We start from the raw sequence: 20,330 nt of genomic DNA on the forward strand, positions 1-20,330 counted from the left end.
ACTTCTTGACAAATCTTCAAGGCAAAACCATAAACATGACCACCGGGTCGGCCAAAGAAAATGATCACTCGACTGACCGAAAGAAAATGACCACTCAACCGATCAAAATAGAAGACCACCCAGCTGGCCAGAGAAAATGATCACCCGATCGGTCAAAAAGAAAACCACCCGGCCGTCTTCACTCGACCAAGACTACCCGGCCGTCTCCACCACCCGACCAAGTATCTTCCACCAAATCATTTGGCTCCTATAAAGAAAAGAGACTTCTCTCCAACTTAGAGAAACTCTCTCTCTCTCTCTCTCTCTCTCTCTCTCTCTCTCTCCCACTTCTCTTTTTTTATTCTTCTCCCACAAGAACACTTGAGACCAAAACTAAAGAGAATCAATGCCACTCCACGCATACAATATCACACAAAAATAAAGAGGAATAATTTACTTCCATTCTCTCTAGAATGAGAGAATAAATATTTACTCTCTCACAAATCAAGGCTAATCAAGCCAAATTATATTCCATCTTTAAAAGCGTACAAGAGCTTGAGAAACCAATTTTCATGTTCTTCTCTTTATAAGAGGAATATTCCTCCACACATTTCATGGAAACGTGACGCGAGGACCCTCTCAAGATAGTGACTTTCGGGTTCGCCCCAAGCCTTCACTACTCTCTCGAAACGTGACCCAAGGACCCTCTCGAGATAGTGACTTTCGGGTTCGCCCCAAGCCTTCACTACTCTCTCGAAACGTGACCCTCTTGTGAATGTTAATCGAAAAAACGCATTAACAATTATTGTTGTTATATGGTCCAGATATAAGTTGATAAAAAAAATGCTTCAAATGGGATACGTAAGCTTCACCAAATCTCTTACACCCCACGTGTTTAATTGGTTTAGGCCCCATAAAATCAATTCCTTTTTACACAAAATTCTTATATACTCATACTCCTCACATATCCCACTTACCTGCCCCTACAAGACATTGAACAACGCTGCACAAAGGCAAACCCAATATCACAAGCTTCCTCATGATGATTGCTTAGAAAAGAATATATGAAAAATAATAATAAAGAGGTCTCAAAGGAAAGGGGAATGAAATCTTGTAGCCTATAAATACTACACCATCAGAACAAAGAAGGGGGGGGGGGGGGGGGGGGGGGGGGGGGGGGCGGGACGGAAGAAAAAAGAAAAGAAAAAAAAAAGAAGGAAAAAGAAAAAAAAAAACTAGCCAAATCCATACCAAATATTTCTCCACCACTTTTCTCTCTAGATTTTTTCCCACAAACAATATTTGAGATCCAAAACACAAAAATCCAAGAATCCACTCACATAGTAAACACGCTCGCCCTGAACTACGTCATGACCTGATCCCGCAAAGCGGGTACGTAGGCAGCTCACGAGGAGCATGGTCACACCCCCCAGACGAGCTCGACATCCAGGCGAGCTCCACCCCCAAGCGAGCTCGACCTCCAGCCAGGGTCGACCTCCAAGCCAGGCTCGACCTCCAGGCGAGCTCAACCTCCAGGCAGGATCGACCTCCGGGCGAGCTCGACCTCCACGCAGGCTCAACCTCCAGGCAGGATCGACCTCCGGGCGAGCTCGACCTCCACGCAGGCTCAACCTCCAGGCAGGGTCGACCTCCGGGCGAGCTCGACCTCCACGCAGGCTCGACCTCCAGCAAGGTCGACCTCCAGGCGAGCTCGACCCCCCAGGCGAGCTCATCCTTCAGGCAGGATCGACCTCCGGGCGAGCTCGACCTCCACGCAGGCTCGATCTCCAGCCAGGATCGACCTCCAGGCGAGCTCGACCTCCAGCGCGAGCTCGACCCCCAGGCGAGCTCAACCTCCAGGCAGGCTCGACCTCCAGCCAGGGTCGACCTCCAGGGCGAGCTCGACCCCCTAGGCGAGTTCGACCTGCAAGCAGGCTTGACCTCCAGCCAGAGTCGACCTCCAGGTCAGGCTCGACCTCCAGGCGAGCTCGACCCCCCAGGCGAGCTCGACCCCCAGGCAGGCTCGACCTCCAGGCCAGGAATCAAAGACGAAGAACGCATTCCCGACGAAGAAGAAGGCAAAGCATTATTTCTCTCTTTACGATTCTAAGATCCTCTGAAGCTCTTGGGCGCTTTGGGTTTTGTCCCGAACTTCCTTGAGCCCTTTGGACTCTCGAAAAGTAACTTGGGCCGATCCAATACTAGGCACGTGACTATTCCAGGCACACCACGTGTCCTCAAATGTTAAATCCAAAAAACGGCTTAACAATTATTATTATTATTATTAGTTTGGTAATGTTATAAGCACTTGCAACTTTGCTGCAAAATGGTATTGTTGAGGAAGTAAATTGGACATTAGAGATAGCTTGGTCGATGTTTAGCGATCTTATTCTCCATATATCATTTAACAGGTATGCTCTGTGAACAAATGATAATATTCTATATGTCGTGTGGATTATAACGGTTGCGACTCTCCCGGATGTCTAATGTTAACAATACTAAAAATAAATCTTAATGTTATATGAATTCCATATTTTGATGGATTGGTAAACAAAACAGTGTAGATATTGATTAACCGTGCATTAAATTGAAGATAAGAAAAAATCGTGACATTTAATAACCAATTACAGTAGTTTTTATTGTTGCCCATTACACCTATTAATGATTACGATTTTACCATTATGCCTAAATATTGCGTATAATAAAAGTCGTCGATATAATTGGAATCTAGGAATCGCACATGCTATTTAAAACAAACTTACAGCCAATCATTTGGTGTCATGTAACAGATTCTTGAATTTCTAGTCAGAATTTTGAATCTTTCCCAACAAAATCTCCAAATTCATTTAACACGTCCATTATAAATAATCCCAATAATTTATCATTTCTTTCGCTTACATATTTATTTCCACCGAACAAAAACACAATCACCCTCTTTGTTTTTTGCAGACTCATTCCTGCAGAGAAACAAGGTAAAAAGCTTATAGCATTTTGTTTTTCTTCTCAAGATAATTTTTTTTATGTGGGTGTTTTCAAGTTCTTTCTTACACGTGACATAAATTTTAACGTTTAATTAATCTAATGGTGTTCGTATTTTTTATTTTGCGTTGATTTTGGTAGCGTATTTTTTTCTTTGCACATGCATGACTAACCCTAATTATCATTGAATTTCTGGTGAAAACAAAATTATTACAGGGGTTGGAGATTATTTTTTTTTAGACCTTCTTCATTTTCTAAATAGTAATGGCTTTCACGGCAAAGCAATTGGCTCTTCTTATGTCTGTTCTTGGCATCGCTTCCTTCATCTTTGGGATTATTGCTGAGAATAAAAAGGTACAAATCAATTTGATCCTCTTAATTAAATTTTGTATAAATCTTTTTTTTTTTCTATATTTTTATTTTGACTATACTTTCAAATATACGTCATATTTTTTTCTTGACAAACTGAAAAAGTATAATTTTTACCTTTACTTTTTCCCTAATTATTTGTGATTTATTAAAATTTGATATTTATAATCAAGGTATTAATTCTATATTTTTTTTAATGCAGCCTGGTGCTGGGACTCCAACGGAAGGAAATGGCGTGGTGACGTGTAATTACCCTTCACACCCTACGATTGTTTTGGGATATGTGTCGTTTGTGTTTCTTATTGCTTCTTCGGCTGTGGGATATTTCTCTATCTTCTACCCTTACAAAGGAACACAAGTCCCACGCTCGGTCTTCTTCATGAATAAACATTTCATTTCTTTCTTCACCATTGCTTTGTAAGTACTACACTACACAATATTAGGCTATATGTCTACTTAATTAACATTTGGATTTTTTTTTTTATTTTTTTATTTTATTTTATAATTTCGTTGAAATGTTATTAGATCGTACTCATCGTAGTAAAAAAAAGGGGAAAGAATAATGTTTCATGATTTTTTCAAGTATCATGAGATCCCTCCATACATTAAATCTTATAATTATGTTTTTTTTTAAAGTATCTTCTCTTTCAAAGAAATAACCTGATGTGGCTTGTTACATTAAAATTTTCATGTAAATTGATATTTGCCAATGACATCAATTCTAAAGATACTAGTAGTTTTATTTTTTTTTTCTTCATATTCTTCTATTTTGAAACTTTTGTTTTAATTAGTTGAAAGTTAAAGCTATTAGACTTAAAAATCATTTAAGGTTAACCAAAGTTTTAAGTGTGATAGAGTAAAATCAGAAATATAGTAAATCTTAGTCAAATAAATTAATATGATCATATTTGATGAAATTGTTTTGTATTGGGGTATAGATTCGCAAGCGGGTTAGGGGCAACATTGACATTGTGGCCAACAATACAAGAGCAATATCACATGAACAACAATGTGTTACCAAGCACAGCCACAAAGTGCGAAACGGCAAAGACTGGCTTGCTCGGCGGCGCTGCTTTTGTGTCGCTTGACTCGACTCTCTTTTGGCTCGTCCTTCTCATGCTCTCGGTCAACGTCAGGGAAGACTTTCTCAATGACTCCGAGTCTAACCCTATTACAGCCCATGCTTCCTCGCCCATTGATATCTATTAATTAGTCTAAATTTTTAGATATGCCTATCCAAAGACACTTGTATTGTAGTATGTACATAAAGTTTGATTTTTTTTTTTTCCTTTTTTTTTATTGATTAAATGTTTGGATTTCAGTCATGTTAGCATGCTTGCTTTGTTCATTAAGTGGATATGGGCCTTGGGGCTTTGTACTTTTAGTTTGATTGTGTTGTTTGTTGGTGGTTTTGATTTGTGATTTTATATTTATTTTAAATTTGAGTCCATTATTATGGTATTATTTTTTTTGAATAGTACGGATTTTTCATTAAAATTGGGTAAAAAAATCCATCAATATCGGAGAAACACCTTAGTACATGGATTACCAAGACCTAAGTCGAGGTGAATCTAACATTAAATTCCGGTAAAAGTACGATATGTGCAAACTTCCGACAACGAGAAGAATTACAAGCACTAATAGAGCACACAAAAAGCTCGTTAAAAAACCCGAAGAATGGCGATGGAAAAATCCAACCAAACTCGATCCGATAACCACGAATGGGTCTTCAACCTGCATTGAAGGGGCAGAGATCAAGACTTTTTACTGATGTTGTTTTGATGATTGATAGTAATGTTTTCGAAAAAGAACACGCAGAATTGGTAATCGAATTTAAGACTTTAAGTTAGTGCTGTAAAAATCCAGACGACTTTTATTTGGGTTTTATCTCTAGTCCGTAACGTCAACATATAAAAAAGAGAAATCTATGTCAAACAAAGTGTCGTGCGCTACCACTTTAAGCGTGGCTGGTTTCTGAATTTCTTAGCTGTAATATTGCAAATTGAAGTAACCGAAATGAACTGATATTCATAGCCAAGTTGGTGGGCCATTTTTTTTTTTTATATTGAAGATAACAACAAACATAGCTTTAAACTCTTTGTCTAAATTTGCTAGGTTTTCCAAGTCAAATGTAGAAGTTTATACTTTGATATACGCATTACATGTATTAAATGAAGGGAAAAAAATGATCAAAATGTGAAAGCTCAATAATGTGACCTAATTTACATATTTTTTTTATAAAACAAAATTGAATTCAAAAGCTTCCGTTTTTTTCCACAAAAGCTTTCACATTAATTCCTCTTCTTCTCCGTCATGATTTCTTCTTCTTCTTCTTCTTCTCACAAAATGATAAAGAAACACCAAAACTCAACCTTAAAGTTAAAGTCACGACAAATAAAAATAAATCATCGCCAGTAAATAAAGAGATGCTCAAAACAAGATTGATTTCGAATTTGTAGTTGTTTTCGTTTGGTTTGCTTGAATATATATATTTCCACATTTTCCAAGTTTAAAAAAAAATCGTAATGTCGACAATGTCAATAAATCAAGTAGATTATTGACGATCATGTAAATAATCAAGACAAATGAAATATAAAATAAAAATGATATTTTATTTTGAGTAGTTTTGTACCAACGAATATAAAGATGTCATACTTTTAGATTAATTTTGATATATTAGATTTTGGTCCAAAAGTATTGAGGATGTCATAGTATAGGAATAATCTCATTTTTAAATGTGTATTTCACATCAATGGCCCATTAAGGTCTCAATGTTTCTAACCAATTTGTAGAAAATGTTTTTCTTTTGGGAAATGGTCTCAAATAGTAGCAATTTTGATAATTTGGACAAAAATAGTAGCAACTATGTTTGTGTGACAATTGTATATTTTCATATGTACATTTACTAGTAAAAGTATCCAAAAACATAATTGCTACTATTTTTATTCATATTATCAAAATTACTACTAGTTGATGCCATTTCCCTTTTCTTTTTCTCACTTCTAATACACCTTTGAGGAAATCATTCTCATGTTACATATATATATCTTTACTCTCATTCTAAATTATAACCTATTCTCTCTCTTTCATCCTCTTCTCCCATGCTTCACAAAAGAGGCTCAAAGCCATAAATATTCGTGTGCTTGACTTTCTTTGGAGTCTCTATCTTGGCTATGAACTATCTCTACCTTTGCGTTTTCACCAATATAGCTTCTTGACAACAATAGTTCCCTGGGAACACAGCTTTAAAGATAGTCCCGAAACTTCTTTTGCCGCACAAATTTATCTTCATTTTATGAGGTATAGTATTATATTTTGAACTTAATTTTATTATCTCCCGAGTCTCGAACCTAAACTTAATTTATTGACTTTTGTTAAATTTGTATACATGCTTAATGAGGTCTTCATTTGTAGTAGTCCTAATTATTTAAATTTATATTAGTACAACACATAATGGCTATTGGAATGCAAAGATAAGTAAGAAGAAATAAGAGTATCCTTTTTATTTTAATTTTTTGCCAATAATTTTTTTATTTATCTATTATGTTGTTCATTACTCGGTCTTAACGGGTCATATAATACCCGTTTAAAATGAATTAACGAGTTACATGTAGCACTCATTATCAATTTAATGGATACGAGTATGGGTAGCGAATATCTCATTCCGCGTCATTAATTCAATCCATTAAGATTTAAAAAAATTAAAAATATAATTAAATATAAATATTATTGTAAGGTTATTTCAATATGTGTTGATACATATGTATATCTTTATACTATGTGATTAATATTTGTATGTATATTTGTTACGTTATCTATACATTTTTGTTTATGTATTATATTGTGTAGTTATATATATAGTAAATTGTCTCATTTGCCACTAATTTCATTATATTTTCCCACTTTTCACCAAAAGATTAATTTGGCAAAAAATGTCATCATCTATGTCAACAATGTTGATATCTATTTTTGCCCTTCATTATTAGATGTCAACATTGTTGACATATCGGTGACATTTTTTGCCAAATTAGTCTTTTGATGGAAAATGAGAAAATATTATGAAATTGGTGACAAATGAGCCAAGATGTTTATTTTAATTTATGTGACTTTTTTCATTTTATTTTCTAAGTAAAAAAATTTAGTGTAACAGGTCAATGGGTAACAGATGCATAATTTTGGCACCCGTTACCCCTTAGGTATATTTATTATTTAATACCCACTCCGTTAAAATAAACGGATACGGGTAACGGAATTGATAAACCATCGTGGCCATACCTAATCAAAGCATTGGATAGGTACGCCTTTAATTTATGTATATGATTATGACGTGATAATTAAAATTAAATCACACAATAATAAATATCGTTATTTAAATTGCAAAGAGATAGTACTTGGAGTTGAAATACAAATATTTAAAAAAAATTAAAATAATAATAATACTCGGAAATCGGAATACTTTTTTTATATATCACATTCACATGTATTTATAAAACGTTGAATATTATATTTCTTACTCTTATCAAGATTCAAACGACTTCCATTAACTCTCTGCGTCAACGACTCTCTCACTCTCTCTCTAGACTTTCTGTCTCTCATCTTCCAGCTATTGAGGTAAAACCAGTTCTTAACGAGCTCTGTTTATTTCAATGGAAACTAGTCTTTTTTTTTTTTGAAGGCAGCTTTGCTGCAGTGGAAACTAATTTTTTTTTTTTTTTGTCTCTTATGTGATTCGTCGTGAGAAACAATGCCGAAAAAAGTTGAATTTATATTACCGTGCTCTCTAATTCTTCTCGTTGTCATAGATTCAATAAACTCCATGAATTTTTTTGTTCTTAATTAGTAACAATTAGCTCTGCTTGTATGTGGTTTTTTATTTGTTCTTTTCTTTCGTTGGTATGTAAAAGAATTTAATTTTCTCTCTTATTCGTAGGTAATTGGTGTGAAGGTGAGACAATGGCTGCGTCTATGAGAACCATGGCGTTGATTGTGGCGTTTTTTGGTGTATTGTCCTTTATTTTTGGGGTTGTCGCTGAGAATAAGAAGGTAAAAAAGTTGTCATGTTTCTTTTCCTTCCTTCAATATCTGATCTATTTTTTGTGCTCTTCTCCTGTAAAAAAATTCTTCAACTAATGCTTTTTATTTTATTTTTATTTTTTTATGTAGACTTGATCTGTAGTTACTTGTTAGTGAAGCTAGACTATGATACCAGCTAAAGTTCCGCTTGAAATTGACCATAAATGAGAATCAAACTAATTGTTTATTTTTTGGGTGTTTTTTTCCTTCCCCTTTCCCCTTTCCCCTTTGTAGTCATACCCTAGATTTATTATTGAGTCATGCTCTATCCCCAATGTCTCTCTGGTTATGAGAACCATTAGATGATTTTCACTCTCGGATTCCCCAAAAGGTAGTTCAGTTAGGGTTTTTTTTTTAAAGATTTTTTTTCATGGTTCAACTTAGTTTGGAAAATCGCAGTTTGGTCTCCCAAAGAGTTTGTTTAGCTAGTGTTGTTTTGCAGCCAAAAAACATATCATCAGTCTAACTGAAAACATGTATGATTTTAATATTACTCACTGCCGCTATAACTAGAAACGCTTAATCGTGTTGATTGATTCGTTGACGGTTCGAATTATTCGGCTTTTTTTTTTCTTTGTGGCAGCCGGCAGCGGGAATTCCGATGGCGGGGAAGGACGTCGTGACCTGCAAATATGATTCGGAACCGACCGTTGCTTTCGGGTATTTGTCGGTCATATTTCTCGCCGTGTCCTCGGTTGTTGGGATTGTCTCTTTGGGCTATCCCTACAAAGGAAAGGCCGTCCCTCGCTCTGCTTTGTTTCAAAACGGAAGCTTCGCCGTTTTCTCCATCATTGCTCTGTAAGTCTGCTTTCCTCTTGACCGTATTTTACTCGCGTTGACTCTGAAAGTTTTCGGTTGATTTTTTAAGTGAAAGATTGAGGGAATGATAATGCTCTCTTGGCTTTGTTTGAACAAAAAATTAGGTAAATAGCCAACGAAAATGTTTGAAATTGCTATATAGCCAACGTTTCGTAAATCTTAGGTAAATAGCCATAAAGATGACATGGCCTAATGAATGGATGTGGCTATTTACCTAAGATTTATGTCTGTAAATATATGAAAGTGACTATTTACCTAAAATTTATGAAACGTTGGCTATTTAGCAATATCAAACTATAAATGTGGCTATTTACCTAATGGACCCTTGTTTGAATGTGAACATATGTGTTTACTTGAGGCTATATGGATATAACATTACTTCTTTACGACCATCTGTACTTGTTTTAGAATGCGGGCATTTGGCATTTACGTCTCTGATACTGATATGGTTACTTTGGAGAGCTTAGGTAATTACTTGAAAGTAAACAAGCTAGAGTTATAATTTTTACACCTCATATCTTGCCCGAACCAACAAGATCTGTTTCGAGAGCTTGAACCTGTGATCTTCTTCTTGTTTTGGTAACCTAAAAAACAAAAGTAATAGGTGATGTCTCTTCTATGCTTTTGTATTGCAATACACATATACTTTTATACACAGCGAGTCACGGCGGGACTAGCTGTAAAGCTTTTTTAACGTGAGCATTTGGTATTTATGTCTATAATTGATTATTTTGGGAAAGCTTAGTTAACTAGTTTCGAGAGCTTTTAACACTTCATGTCTTGCCCAAACCAAACGTGTTAGAGTTTCGAGAGCTTGAATATAAGCCATGATCTGTAGCTTTTTACGCTTTTACTCTTCTTTCCTTTTTGTGCTGAAACGCCCACACATATGTAATGCGTATGTGTATACGCGGCAGGTTCACGGCGGGACTAGCAGCGGTGCTGTTGCTGTGGCCGACAGTCTCGGAGCACCTAAACATGACGAACAACGTCCACAGTGACCTCAAAACGAAGTGTCCGACTGCAAAGACGGGTCTGCTCGGAGGAGGCGCTTTCGTGGCCCTCGACGCCTCGCTCTTCTGGCTCGTTGCTCTCATGCTCGCCAGCAACGCCCGCCAAGACTTCTTCGAAGAGGTCGAGAGCGATCCCAAGGGAGAGTTTGGTCTCGTCAACTCCGCTGGAGGAGTCACCACTGCCGCCTATTAATACAAAATGAAAAGAACCTCTCTCTCTCTCTCTCTCTCTCTCTCTCGTAAGTGTAAATTAAGTATTTTACATGCTTTAGAACTATTTAATACCCACCACTCTTAGGTAGATATAGAATGGGCACATGAAATTTCTGTCTTTATCGTCTCGCATTTCAAAAAAAAAAATATTGGCATGCTCTCAAGCCTTTGACATGAGATTTATAATATATATGATGGATTTGAAGCATTTATATTGTGGATTTGGAACTATTTAATACCAACTTCTTCATGGATATAGCCTCTATAGTATGGTATACTCGTACCATTCACTTGAAAAATGTTCACGTCTTTATATTCTCAGTATTTGAATGAAGATCTTGGGTTTCTCAATCAAGCTTCGATCAGCTGTGGATTTCTTTTTGAGAAAGTTATTAATATACGACTAATAACACGCTCAATTTGGTTTTGATCCCGAAAGTGTAAAAAGTTGGAAGAATATAACTTGATGATCAAGAATATGGTTTTCTTATTTCTTCTTTTTTTTTTTTTTTTTTTTTTTTTAATACAATTTTTCATTGCATTGAACATTAAAAAAAAAATAAAAAAAAATAAAAAATAATAAAGACATCTCGCTATATTTGGGTTTGAATGCACGCTCTTATCAAAGAGGAGATTTCACAAGAAAGAGTTAGTGGCACTCAAATTAAGTTCTTAAATAATAAAAATTATTATAGTTCAATGGTCTTTTGCTAACCATTAAATTTATTTTGGTCCAATTTGACACTTTTGAGATAAGAATCTGGGGAAAAAAACTCGAATGTAATGGTTATTAATCATATTTTGTTTAAAATTTCTTTTAGCAATTAATAAAAGAAGCTTCAAAGGCATCAATCCCTTTTGGACTTGTTTGTAATTTTGTAGGACCACTTTTATTGACATATGATACTGAAACATTTCTCTATATTATATTTATATTATAACAATATGTGTAAAGGCTATCAAGTAAATCACCGAGAAGTAATGTGATAGAATAGAACCATGCGTGTAACCGACTTTCATGTTTTCCTACGTCTAGGGCCGACTATTATGTACCGAGCCCTTGGCTGAAAATAAAAAATTAGGCCTTTTAAAAAAAAGACTAGCAGAAAACAAAAATTTAAAAATATAATCTTCAATCATTTTTATTAAAATCAAAGTATTACAATTCTCTTGATAAACAAATAGTTATTTCTATGTTCTAACAGCTCATAAAGCTAACTAACACACAAAATACAAAAGAATCACAACTCTCTTTAAGAAAAAATAATCCTAAAATAAACTTTTACAAAAAGAAAAGGAAATATAGAACCTGATTTTTCTATTTGATTCCCCAAATTTGTGAAAAATTACAGCTCTTTCTTTCTTTCACAAGCAAGCATTTTTTAATTCCAATTCCCTATTATTCTTTAGAGGCACACACAAGCAGACTTACAAAAAAAAAAAAAAATGGGACTAGGGATATGCTTATGGTTATTTGACAAAATAAAAAATAAAAAGCTCGTAATTACCTGTAAAAGTTAGGGCATGTTTGGTAGTACCACGTTAAGGTATAAGTGATTGTCATCATTTGTAGTACACGTTAATATGGCTCGGACGATGGAGGCAGAATTAACGAGAGTGTATTTGGCGATTCTGGTTGCCAAATCCTGGAACACCAGGCGCTTAGTTGTGGAGGGTGACAGACATTTTAAGCTCAAATCGAGGCTGTCCGAATTAAAGTTTATTGCCTCTCTTTGATCATATTCAGAACGCAGTGATGTCCCTTGATTTATGTGTATTCAATTGGGTCCCTAGTAACCTAAATTATGTGGTTTGTTCCTCGGATTCTGGCCCTGCTCATGTAAGGGACACTATAACTCTATAAGCCCTGAGGCAGCTCAATAATGAAATCGTTTATATATATATATATATATATATTTTTTAAAAAGTACATGTTACTATGGCCAAATATTGGGCCTTTTAAAAAAAATTATATTTGAAATAAGACCTTCAAAAGTTGACATAGGGTCTTTACGTTGAATTTGATAGCTTTTTAATGTCATAAAATTGGACCTTTGTTTCCCCATAAATTATGAGGTCCTAGGCAATGACCTAAGAAGAAACCATGAGTAGATACTCTTTATTAATTTATTAGTAGATTTATAATTGAAAATGCGGTGTCGAATCTTTATTTGTAGAAAGTTTATATGTTGATAAAAGATCATACAAAATATTATAAAAAATTAAAGAAATTATCAACAAAAATATGTTGTTTTCACAAAAAAAAAAAAAAAAAAGTTGACATGTTGATGAAAAACCGCATTGAGAAAAATTTTATAATAAAATATTTTTTCTTAAAACAAAGTCAAAATACTATCGGGAATGATTTTTTGCACGGCTCACGACTTCTGATGATCCACTCAGAAGTTGACACGTGGCCACCCAAAAGTATTAAACATCCACGTGTCAACTTCTGAGTGGATCGTCAGATATCGTGAGCCGTGCCGAATAGCATTGCTCAAATACTATAGATCAAATAAATATGTTCCACATATAGAGTCGAACTATAAATATTTAAAAAGACAGAAATAATAAATTTAATACACTACAAATATGCCATCAATAGAAATTTAAATAAACTCGATTGATGTTCTCAAAACTCGCAGTATTGTTACCATGTGAACTATAGTTTTGGACATCCATGTCCTAGTCAGCCTGATCATCCCAAGCAGCTTGACGGGACATCCCAGTACATATACTATAAATTGTTTAGTACAATATCGATCTACACGCACACCAAAGCATTGGCCTGAGCCTCTATGCATTTAAACTGGTTGAAGTCTTATTGGATTAGGATAATGGAGAAAAAGACAAGTAAACGAACATTCACTCGTAGTTTCCAATTAAATGGACATATACAAACTCATTCCTCCTTTGTGTTCCACTATCAATCGTCATGCATGTGTACATACTATATATTGTAGGGTTCGCTAGATACATATTCTTATAAATAAAATAGAATTGCTATATAGTTAACCTTTCGTTAATTGTAAGTAGATAGTCATGCCTTTTTTTTATTAATGTGGCAAAATTTTATGTAAATACCAAAATTTACGCAATACACAAATGAGTGTATGTTGAGTGCTCAAATTTTTCAAATGATGACACATGATCCTAATAGTTATTTACATATAATTAAAAAAAATTGACTATTTAGCAGTTCACAAATTTTAGTGGCTAAGTTACATAGAAATTTGTATATTATATTGCCAATATATGTATATATAATTTGTTAAAAATAAAATTGAATTCATAATGACTGTTGATGTCGTTTTTGAGCCTCAACAATCACGAATAAAACAATAAATAAATAAATATATGTGTTTGCTTTGATTTATTTATATGGATCTCGGAAAAAACGTCATTTAAGAAACAAGTAACATAATTAATTGAATTTATCGAGTGAGCAAGAAGAGAAAGCGAACTGTTTATTTATTGATTGGAAGCAAGTACAAATGAGAATGAGTTCAACTATCAGCGAAGTCAATCAACGAACTCATGAAAACAGAAAGCTATATATTTCGAGATTCAAAGGGAAAAAAGGTCTCCAAATCTCCTCGGGTCGAAGAGATTTATACTGGGACGAAGTACGAGATCTTGGAGACACGTGCAGTCGACTTCCTCATTCATTGCCTCGTTTGTCACCACATTGCTTCCTTATTTGAAACGGCTCGGGGGAATTCGTCAACTTTCCGAATCTTCAGGCGAGATCTTTCTGACTTCGACTTCGTCAAGGCTTGCTGCGGAAGTGAGTTGGATTTGCCAGATCATTTGGGCCGGGCCCAACTAATTTCGTTGTTTGATTATTCTGACGAGGATTAAATAACTGATTTATTTAATTGAATTTTCTTTGGAAATTGGGTCGCGTGGCCCAATGTTCTTTGGGCTGAGTTATGCCCCCACAACGACCATCTATATCTTTGCGGTGTGATCCGTGATCGAGATCTATTTTGACTTGATAGCTTTCTTCCATAATCCAAGGATCGTAAGGCAATCATTCGCTGCCGGTTTTGCTACCCCCTTTGCCACCACCAACATCACCACTAATACCAAGCCCACCACCATCACATCTAAACCCACGACCATCACGACTCTTGTCATTTGATGATCCATGCGAAGTTAGACCAGCTTCATCACTCAATAATAGGTCTTCACAATGTCTTCAATTCAAGCTTGCGAGGCTCGTGGAGCAGAATACTAGTATCCAACAGACATTTGAGTTATTTCCAAATGATATTTTCTTTCAGCAATGTCCGTTTCCAAGTCTCTCGATTACATCTTCATGTTGTAGCTATAAAAAAATAAGTTCTTCAAATCTCTTATAAACAAGACGGTTTTGTATCTATGTGTTGACAAGTGTAACGCAAATGTGCTCTAACTAATCTCGCAAGCTGATAAAGAGGTGGTTAGCAACAACACTCTCATCACCAACTTTCACAAAGTGGGGACCCCGAACATGGTCCACTATTCAACTTTAACTATGAAAGACGAACATTAGCAAAATAAGATGCTACTAAAGTATCAATTATGACTCCACTTTAAAGATTTAGTTCTTAGTAGTAGCCATCTCCATTCTTCCCGCAATAGCACTTTTGTACTATACATGCTCCTCGCATCGCAAAACGATACACGTTCATTTCCAATTTGGTCGCACAAATTATTTGGATATTGTTGATGTCTAAAAATAGATTCAACAATTGTCTCGATGATTGTATAACCTGTAACAAATTAAATACAAAGACCGGATTTTTCTTATACTAGACGAATCTCAATACAAGAAGTTTTTCAATAAGAATCTTGTTTGTGTGTATAGAATGCATTTTTCTTTGTCTTCTGCTCTCATCCTTTTATATCTTCTCTTCGTAGGTTGATCAGACCCACGTTCTATGTCAGTTATTTAGTAACTGCAAAATAACTTCCACTAAGTTATTTTGCGGTTTCTTTTGTGCTTACGTAGCCAAGTAAGCGTTATCTTGACGTCTGTTATTGTGTCGAAAAGCTTTTATTAGACTTAATCGGCATTGAAGCTTAACTTATGCTTCAGTGCGTTTCTCATGTTTAAAATACCTTTGATTGGTATTTTATTTAGTCTGTTCGGTGTTATTAGAATTCCGACTATAACACTGCCCCCCAGTTTCTTAGCGTTCTTGAATGATTGAGAAACTTTATTTATTCGGAAGTATCGATTTTGATGTGAACGCGGAAACTGTAAAGTTTCTAAGTTTTGAATTTCAAAAATGCGCATAATATGTTGGCGCTCTTATCACCTTATTTAAAAAATTCCTTTGGTGAATTGTTGGTTTGAAATTGATCGTTGGATCAATTAATTTATTGAATCATCAAGTGATTCTCACCGTTGATTTTTGATGCTTCCTCAAGACGCTTCATTTGCGTCGATTCGAATTCTGTGTCGATTCGTATTTCGTGATAGTTATGTATATATAAGTAAATTTGAAATCACGTTGGTTTACTTTTCATAATTTCTTAAAAAGGCACGAAATATCTTAAGGATTTTCTCTCTGAAGCAGTTGACGTTTTGTCTGGAAGCATTCGGCATTTCATCATTCGGTAAGTTACTATATGTATATTGTTTATTTGAAAAGTCGATTGCTTTAGGGGAAAGTTCGGAGTGCATTAAAAGGGTTAACTCGTCCTCTCGAATCCTGTAAGACAGACCATGTCATCTGATCCTGATTCCTTTCTGGGATCCACGGCTTTGGATATTAATGAACTAAGCCGAGGGGAAGTTGTTTCGTCTAATATTCGGGAAAAAATTCAAATATCCAGTGGGGATTCTAGTTCTTCGGATTTTTCGGACTCTTCAGTAGATAAAGGAGATCGAATCCCTAACCCTATCAAGTCTCAACACGTCTCATTTTCCGAAAATGTTGATATAGCCGATCAGACTTCTGAATCCTTTACCGAGGAATTTTTAGAAAGGAAACCCTCAGACTTTTCATCCAAATGGCTTTCTTCTGTTGCTTCCAAGAAAAATTTGATCAGCTTTAGAAAGAAAGTATCAATTGATCCGAAAATAGAGTTAATAGCCCTTCAAGAAAATGAATTTCAACATTCCCCTCCCGCGAAGACTAGTAGCATTTAACCCGTCTATTTTGAGAGTGTTGCTCGGCCTTCCTCTTCACCCTTTTATAGAAAAGGTTTTGTGGGGTTCTAATTTGGCTCCGACACAATTAAATCCGAACGTATATAGGATTATAATATGTGTTATCATACTGTGGAGAAAATACTTGGGTCGGGATCCTTCACCAGCCGTTATAAAACACTTTTACAAGTTCAAACTGAATCCCGGCTGTAATGGTTGCTACAACTTGACCACCATAAATAGGAAATTTCAGTTGATTCCAGACCTGTCGAGTAGTTGCAAGAAATGGAAAGAGAAATTCTTTTTTGTTCGGTTGTCCGATTTACCACATACTAGATATCCCATTCCTACCACATACTTGACTTTTGAACGACTGTATTCAAGGTCTGATTTAGGTGAAGTAGATTGTATCATGGATCTGCCGGCTTCTTCTCGATCGTTTCTTACATTATGGTCGGAAGATACTATTTCTAGATATTACTGGGCTTTTCATCTTGCCAATCCTTGTTCATATGGTAATTTCTTTGTAGTTTCATGATGAACTCTTACTCGATGTTGACCTTTTTTTTTATATTTTGTAGATATGGGTAAGACTCCTGTGTTGCCGGCTAATTTCGCTTTGCCAAAAGGTTTCAAGCCTCCGAGCATGCGGTCGAACAAGAGAAGTGCATGCGCAGGTCCGAGCAGTGAGACTTAACTAAAAAGGTCGAAGAAAGGTTGCGAAGTTCCGATGACTGACTCTCCTCAAGTCCAATCCCCTTCGGTTAAAGAAACAGAAATGCCGGAAGTTACAGCTCCAGACCATTTGACTTCGGTCTTTAATTTTATGATGAAGGCGCCGACTATGAAAGATCCGGCTAACATAGATTCTCTTAGTAAAGTTTCCCGAGCAGCTCGCCTTACCGACTGCCTTTCTTTGGTAAACACCTTGTTTTGTTTTAATTTTAATTAAGTTATTAAGAGACTAATAAATGTTATAAAACAGGCTGTTGCCGATTTCTCTTATTTATCATCGAAACTTATCAATGGCCTCTTGGACCGAGAGAAGTTGTCCGAGGACTTAAAGAAAGTTCAGGCTAGCCATGGGGATCTTTTGTCCAAAGTCAAAATATTGGAGAAGAATGCCGAGGATGCGGAGGGTAAAATTAGGGCGGCCGAAGACAGAGTTAAGATGGCCGAAGACGCGAGGGCCAAGATGAGGGGCTTGTGGAAAGACGCGAAGGTTGCTATGCAGAAGAAAATTGATGAAGCCGTTGATTCTTTTAAAGCATCCAAAGAGTTTCAGGAGGAGGTTGGCAAGTACTATTATCTTGGTCGGGTGGAGACTGTGGAGCGCTTGAAGGCCAAAAATCCAAGTTTGGATGTATCTGACCTATGTGATGCCGAGACATCCCAAGGGACAAACCAAGAGACCAATTCTCATTCGTCTGACCCGCTACCTCTTCAAGTTGAAAAACCTGTGCTTTCTTCGGAAAAAAAAAAATGAGGAGCAACCGGCTGAGAAAAATGATTAAGTTTATCTTTCGACTCCTTTTTTGTTATTCCTTATCATTTTGGAACAAACGTCCGTGGCTCGGACTTTAACAGCCTCTTGTACCTGAATTTTTTTATTTTTTTTTATTTTTAAGACAAATGTCTGTGGCTCGGACTTTAACAGCCTTTTATCGTATTTTTTGTTTAGTAAAACTGACAAAGTTCTTTTTCTTTTATTTTTAAAAGATGAACTTTTAAAGAGAAATATCCCATTCTGCAACTAATAATTTCAGTGGGATATTCATTTCAAGGATACTGAATAATTTGAAATAGGTATAATCATGCGAGGTCTGCCTATCTTGGCAACTTCGAATGACTTGGCTGTAAGCCTTGATTGAATTAAAATTATGTTTGACACGTCGCCTACATACACAAATTAGCCTAATGGCTTTTAACTTAAAATAAGTCTTTACAATAAACTTGGTCATAGACCTTGATTGAAATAACACAAATTATGGGAAGAAAATGATGAGGTGCTCGGCATTCCAAGTATGTTTGTCTTCCTTTCCACCCCGACTTAGCCTATACGCGTCGTTGTCGAGCGTTGAGATGACCGTGTATGGGCCTTCCCAATTTGGGCCGAGCACCCCATCTGTTGGGTTTTTTGTGTGCGTAAATATCTTCTTCCGCACTTTATCGCCTACTTTGAATACCCTTGATCGGACAGACCTGTTAAAACAGCGCGCGATCCTAGCTTGATTAGACAAGTTGTGTTCTTTGGCTTTTTCCCTTTTTTTCTTCTAAGAAATCGAGATTAGCTCTAAGGTTAATGTGATTTACCTCTTCGGCATAATTTTCCCAAGCAGGAGTATTTATGCCGATGTCTACTGGGATCATTGCTTCAGTACTGAATGCTATCGAGAAGGGAGTTTCTCCTGTGGAAGAATGTTTCGAAGTTATGTATCCCCACAAAACTCCTGGCAATTTGTCTACCCATGCGCCTTTGAAGTCTCCAAGCCTTGTTTTCAAACCGTGCTTGATTGATTTATTCACAGCTTCTACTAATCCATTAGCCTGTGGTCTGATCGGCGTAGAAAACGCTTTGTTCATCCCATATTTCTCGCAGAATGATTTGAATGGCTTGCAATCAAATTGAGTCCCGTGATTAGAAATTATTTTCTTGGGAATTCCGAATCAGGTGATAATATTTTTCCATACAAAAGATTCTACCTTATTTTCGGTGATACATGCGAGGGGTTCGACTTCCACCCATTTGGTGAAATAGTCGATGGCTACGACTGCGTATTTACAGCTTCCTTTCCCCATCGGCATTGGTCCGATTAAGTCGATTCCCCACTCTGCAAATGGTACTGAGCAGACAATGTTGATGAGGTTAGTAGGTGGCTTTCTTGGTATATTAGCAAATTTTTGTCACGTTTCGCATTCGCGAACATACTTCTTAGCATCAGCCTTTACAGTAGGCCAGTAAATACCTTGTCTCAATATTTTCTAAGCTAGAGCCATACCACCATTATGGTTTTCACATATCCCTTCATGTACTTCTTTCATCACATATTTGGCATCGTCGTCATCGACATATTTCATGAGGGGAGTGAAAAATCCTCTTTTGTATAGTGAGTCTCCTTGCAAGATATATCGAGCAGACTTGTATTTCAGATTTTTGGCTTCAGCTTTGTCTGATGGAAGAGTATTAAATTTGAGAAATTGAATGATTGGCGCCATCCAAGACCCATGTTCTTCAACCATGTTGACATCGACGCTATTGATGCTTGGAAGAGTGATATATATGATTCGCTGTTCCAGAGTATCATTGGCTGAACTTGCTCCCAATTTTGCTAGATCATCGGCTTCAGTGTTTTTTTCTCTTCGAATTTGTTTGAATTCCACATTCTCAAAACATTCGGCCAGTGCTCGTGCTTTGGTGGCATACGTAATCATGCTCGCCCCTCTTACCTGAAATTCATTTGTGATTTGGTTAGTTACCAGTTGAGAGTCCGAGTAGACTATTATTTTTTTTAACTCTGCAAAATTTTGCTAGTTCTAGCCCATGTATAACAGCTTCATATTCAGCCTCGTTATTTGAAGCTTTAAATTCAAAACATAGTGAAATTCTTACTTGAAAACCATCTTTGGCTGACAAGACAATCCCCGTGCCATTGCACCGTCGACATATAATTCCCAGGTGGGAGTTTCTATTGGTCGGTATGTGAATTCTGCTAAGAAGTCGGCAACTGGCTGCCCTTTGATTG

At 36.2% G+C, this 20,330-nt stretch overlaps 4 protein-coding genes across 4 annotated transcripts; 2 read left to right on the forward strand and 2 right to left on the reverse strand.

The window, feature by feature from the left end:
* The first annotated feature begins 2,890 nt into the window (after positions 1-2,890).
* LOC149390999 (uncharacterized) lies at positions 2,891-4,767 on the forward strand. The gene is made up of 4 exons (XM_089621035.1): positions 2,891-2,951; positions 3,175-3,312; positions 3,530-3,744; positions 4,266-4,767. The coding sequence occupies exons 2-4, from the start codon at positions 3,223-3,225 to the stop codon at positions 4,534-4,536; spliced, it is 576 nt and encodes a 191-aa protein (XP_089477161.1). The 5' UTR covers positions 2,891-2,951; positions 3,175-3,222; the 3' UTR covers positions 4,537-4,767.
* Positions 4,768-7,853: 3,086 nt separating this feature from the next.
* On the forward strand, positions 7,854-10,676 carry LOC149391000 (uncharacterized). Its single transcript, XM_089618528.1, has 4 exons — positions 7,854-7,938; positions 8,258-8,370; positions 8,984-9,198; positions 10,137-10,676. Exons 2-4 carry the CDS (start codon positions 8,281-8,283, stop codon positions 10,423-10,425), a joined length of 594 nt encoding a protein of 197 aa, XP_089474654.1. The 5' UTR covers positions 7,854-7,938; positions 8,258-8,280; the 3' UTR covers positions 10,426-10,676.
* A 7,427-nt stretch (positions 10,677-18,103) lies between these two features.
* LOC149391001 (uncharacterized) lies at positions 18,104-19,392 on the reverse strand. The gene is made up of 4 exons (XM_089619909.1): positions 19,291-19,392; positions 19,092-19,200; positions 18,901-18,995; positions 18,104-18,184 (listed from the first exon to the last, which is right to left on the reverse strand). Exons 1-4 carry the CDS (start codon positions 19,390-19,392, stop codon positions 18,104-18,106), a joined length of 387 nt encoding a protein of 128 aa, XP_089476035.1.
* Positions 19,393-19,569: 177 nt separating this feature from the next.
* On the reverse strand, positions 19,570-20,019 carry LOC149391002 (uncharacterized). The gene has a single exon (XM_089619910.1). It carries the CDS (start codon positions 20,017-20,019, stop codon positions 19,570-19,572), a length of 450 nt encoding a protein of 149 aa, XP_089476036.1.
* Between the last annotated feature and the right edge of the window lie 311 nt (positions 20,020-20,330).

The sequence above is a fragment of the Urtica dioica genome, chromosome 7, assembly GCF_054948205.1.
Source record: "Urtica dioica subsp. dioica isolate 48M chromosome 7, U.dioica_male_clone48M_v1_H2, whole genome shotgun sequence".
Lineage (NCBI taxonomy): Eukaryota > Viridiplantae > Streptophyta > Magnoliopsida > Rosales > Urticaceae > Urtica > Urtica dioica.

Excerpts from the sequence above, each read along its gene's own strand:
- LOC149390999 (XM_089621035.1), top strand. The coding sequence starts at position 3,223 with ATGGCTTTCACGGCAAAGCAATTGGCTCTTCTTATGTCTGTTCTTGGC. Across the intron at positions 3,313-3,529 it reads TTATTGCTGAGAATAAAAAG|CCTGGTGCTGGGACTCCAAC; the intron begins GTACAAATCAAT and ends TTTTTAATGCAG. Across the intron at positions 3,745-4,265 it reads TCTTTCTTCACCATTGCTTT|ATTCGCAAGCGGGTTAGGGG; the intron begins GTAAGTACTACA and ends ATTGGGGTATAG.
- LOC149391000 (XM_089618528.1), top strand. The coding sequence starts at position 8,281 with ATGGCTGCGTCTATGAGAACCATGGCGTTGATTGTGGCGTTTTTTGGT. Across the intron at positions 8,371-8,983 it reads TTGTCGCTGAGAATAAGAAG|CCGGCAGCGGGAATTCCGAT; the intron begins GTAAAAAAGTTG and ends TCTTTGTGGCAG. Across the intron at positions 9,199-10,136 it reads GTTTTCTCCATCATTGCTCT|GTTCACGGCGGGACTAGCAG; the intron begins GTAAGTCTGCTT and ends TATACGCGGCAG.
- LOC149391001 (XM_089619909.1), bottom strand. The coding sequence starts at position 19,392 with ATGCCGATGGGGAAAGGAAGCTGTAAATACGCAGTCGTAGCCATCGAC. Across the intron at positions 18,996-19,091 it reads GAATAAATCAATCAAGCACG|GAGAAACTCCCTTCTCGATA; the intron begins GTTTGAAAACAA and ends ATTCTTCCACAG. Across the intron at positions 18,185-18,900 it reads GGGAAAATTATGCCGAAGAG|GTACAAGAGGCTGTTAAAGT; the intron begins GTAAATCACATT and ends AAAAAAATTCAG.
- LOC149391002 (XM_089619910.1), bottom strand. The coding sequence starts at position 20,019 with ATGATTACGTATGCCACCAAAGCACGAGCACTGGCCGAATGTTTTGAG.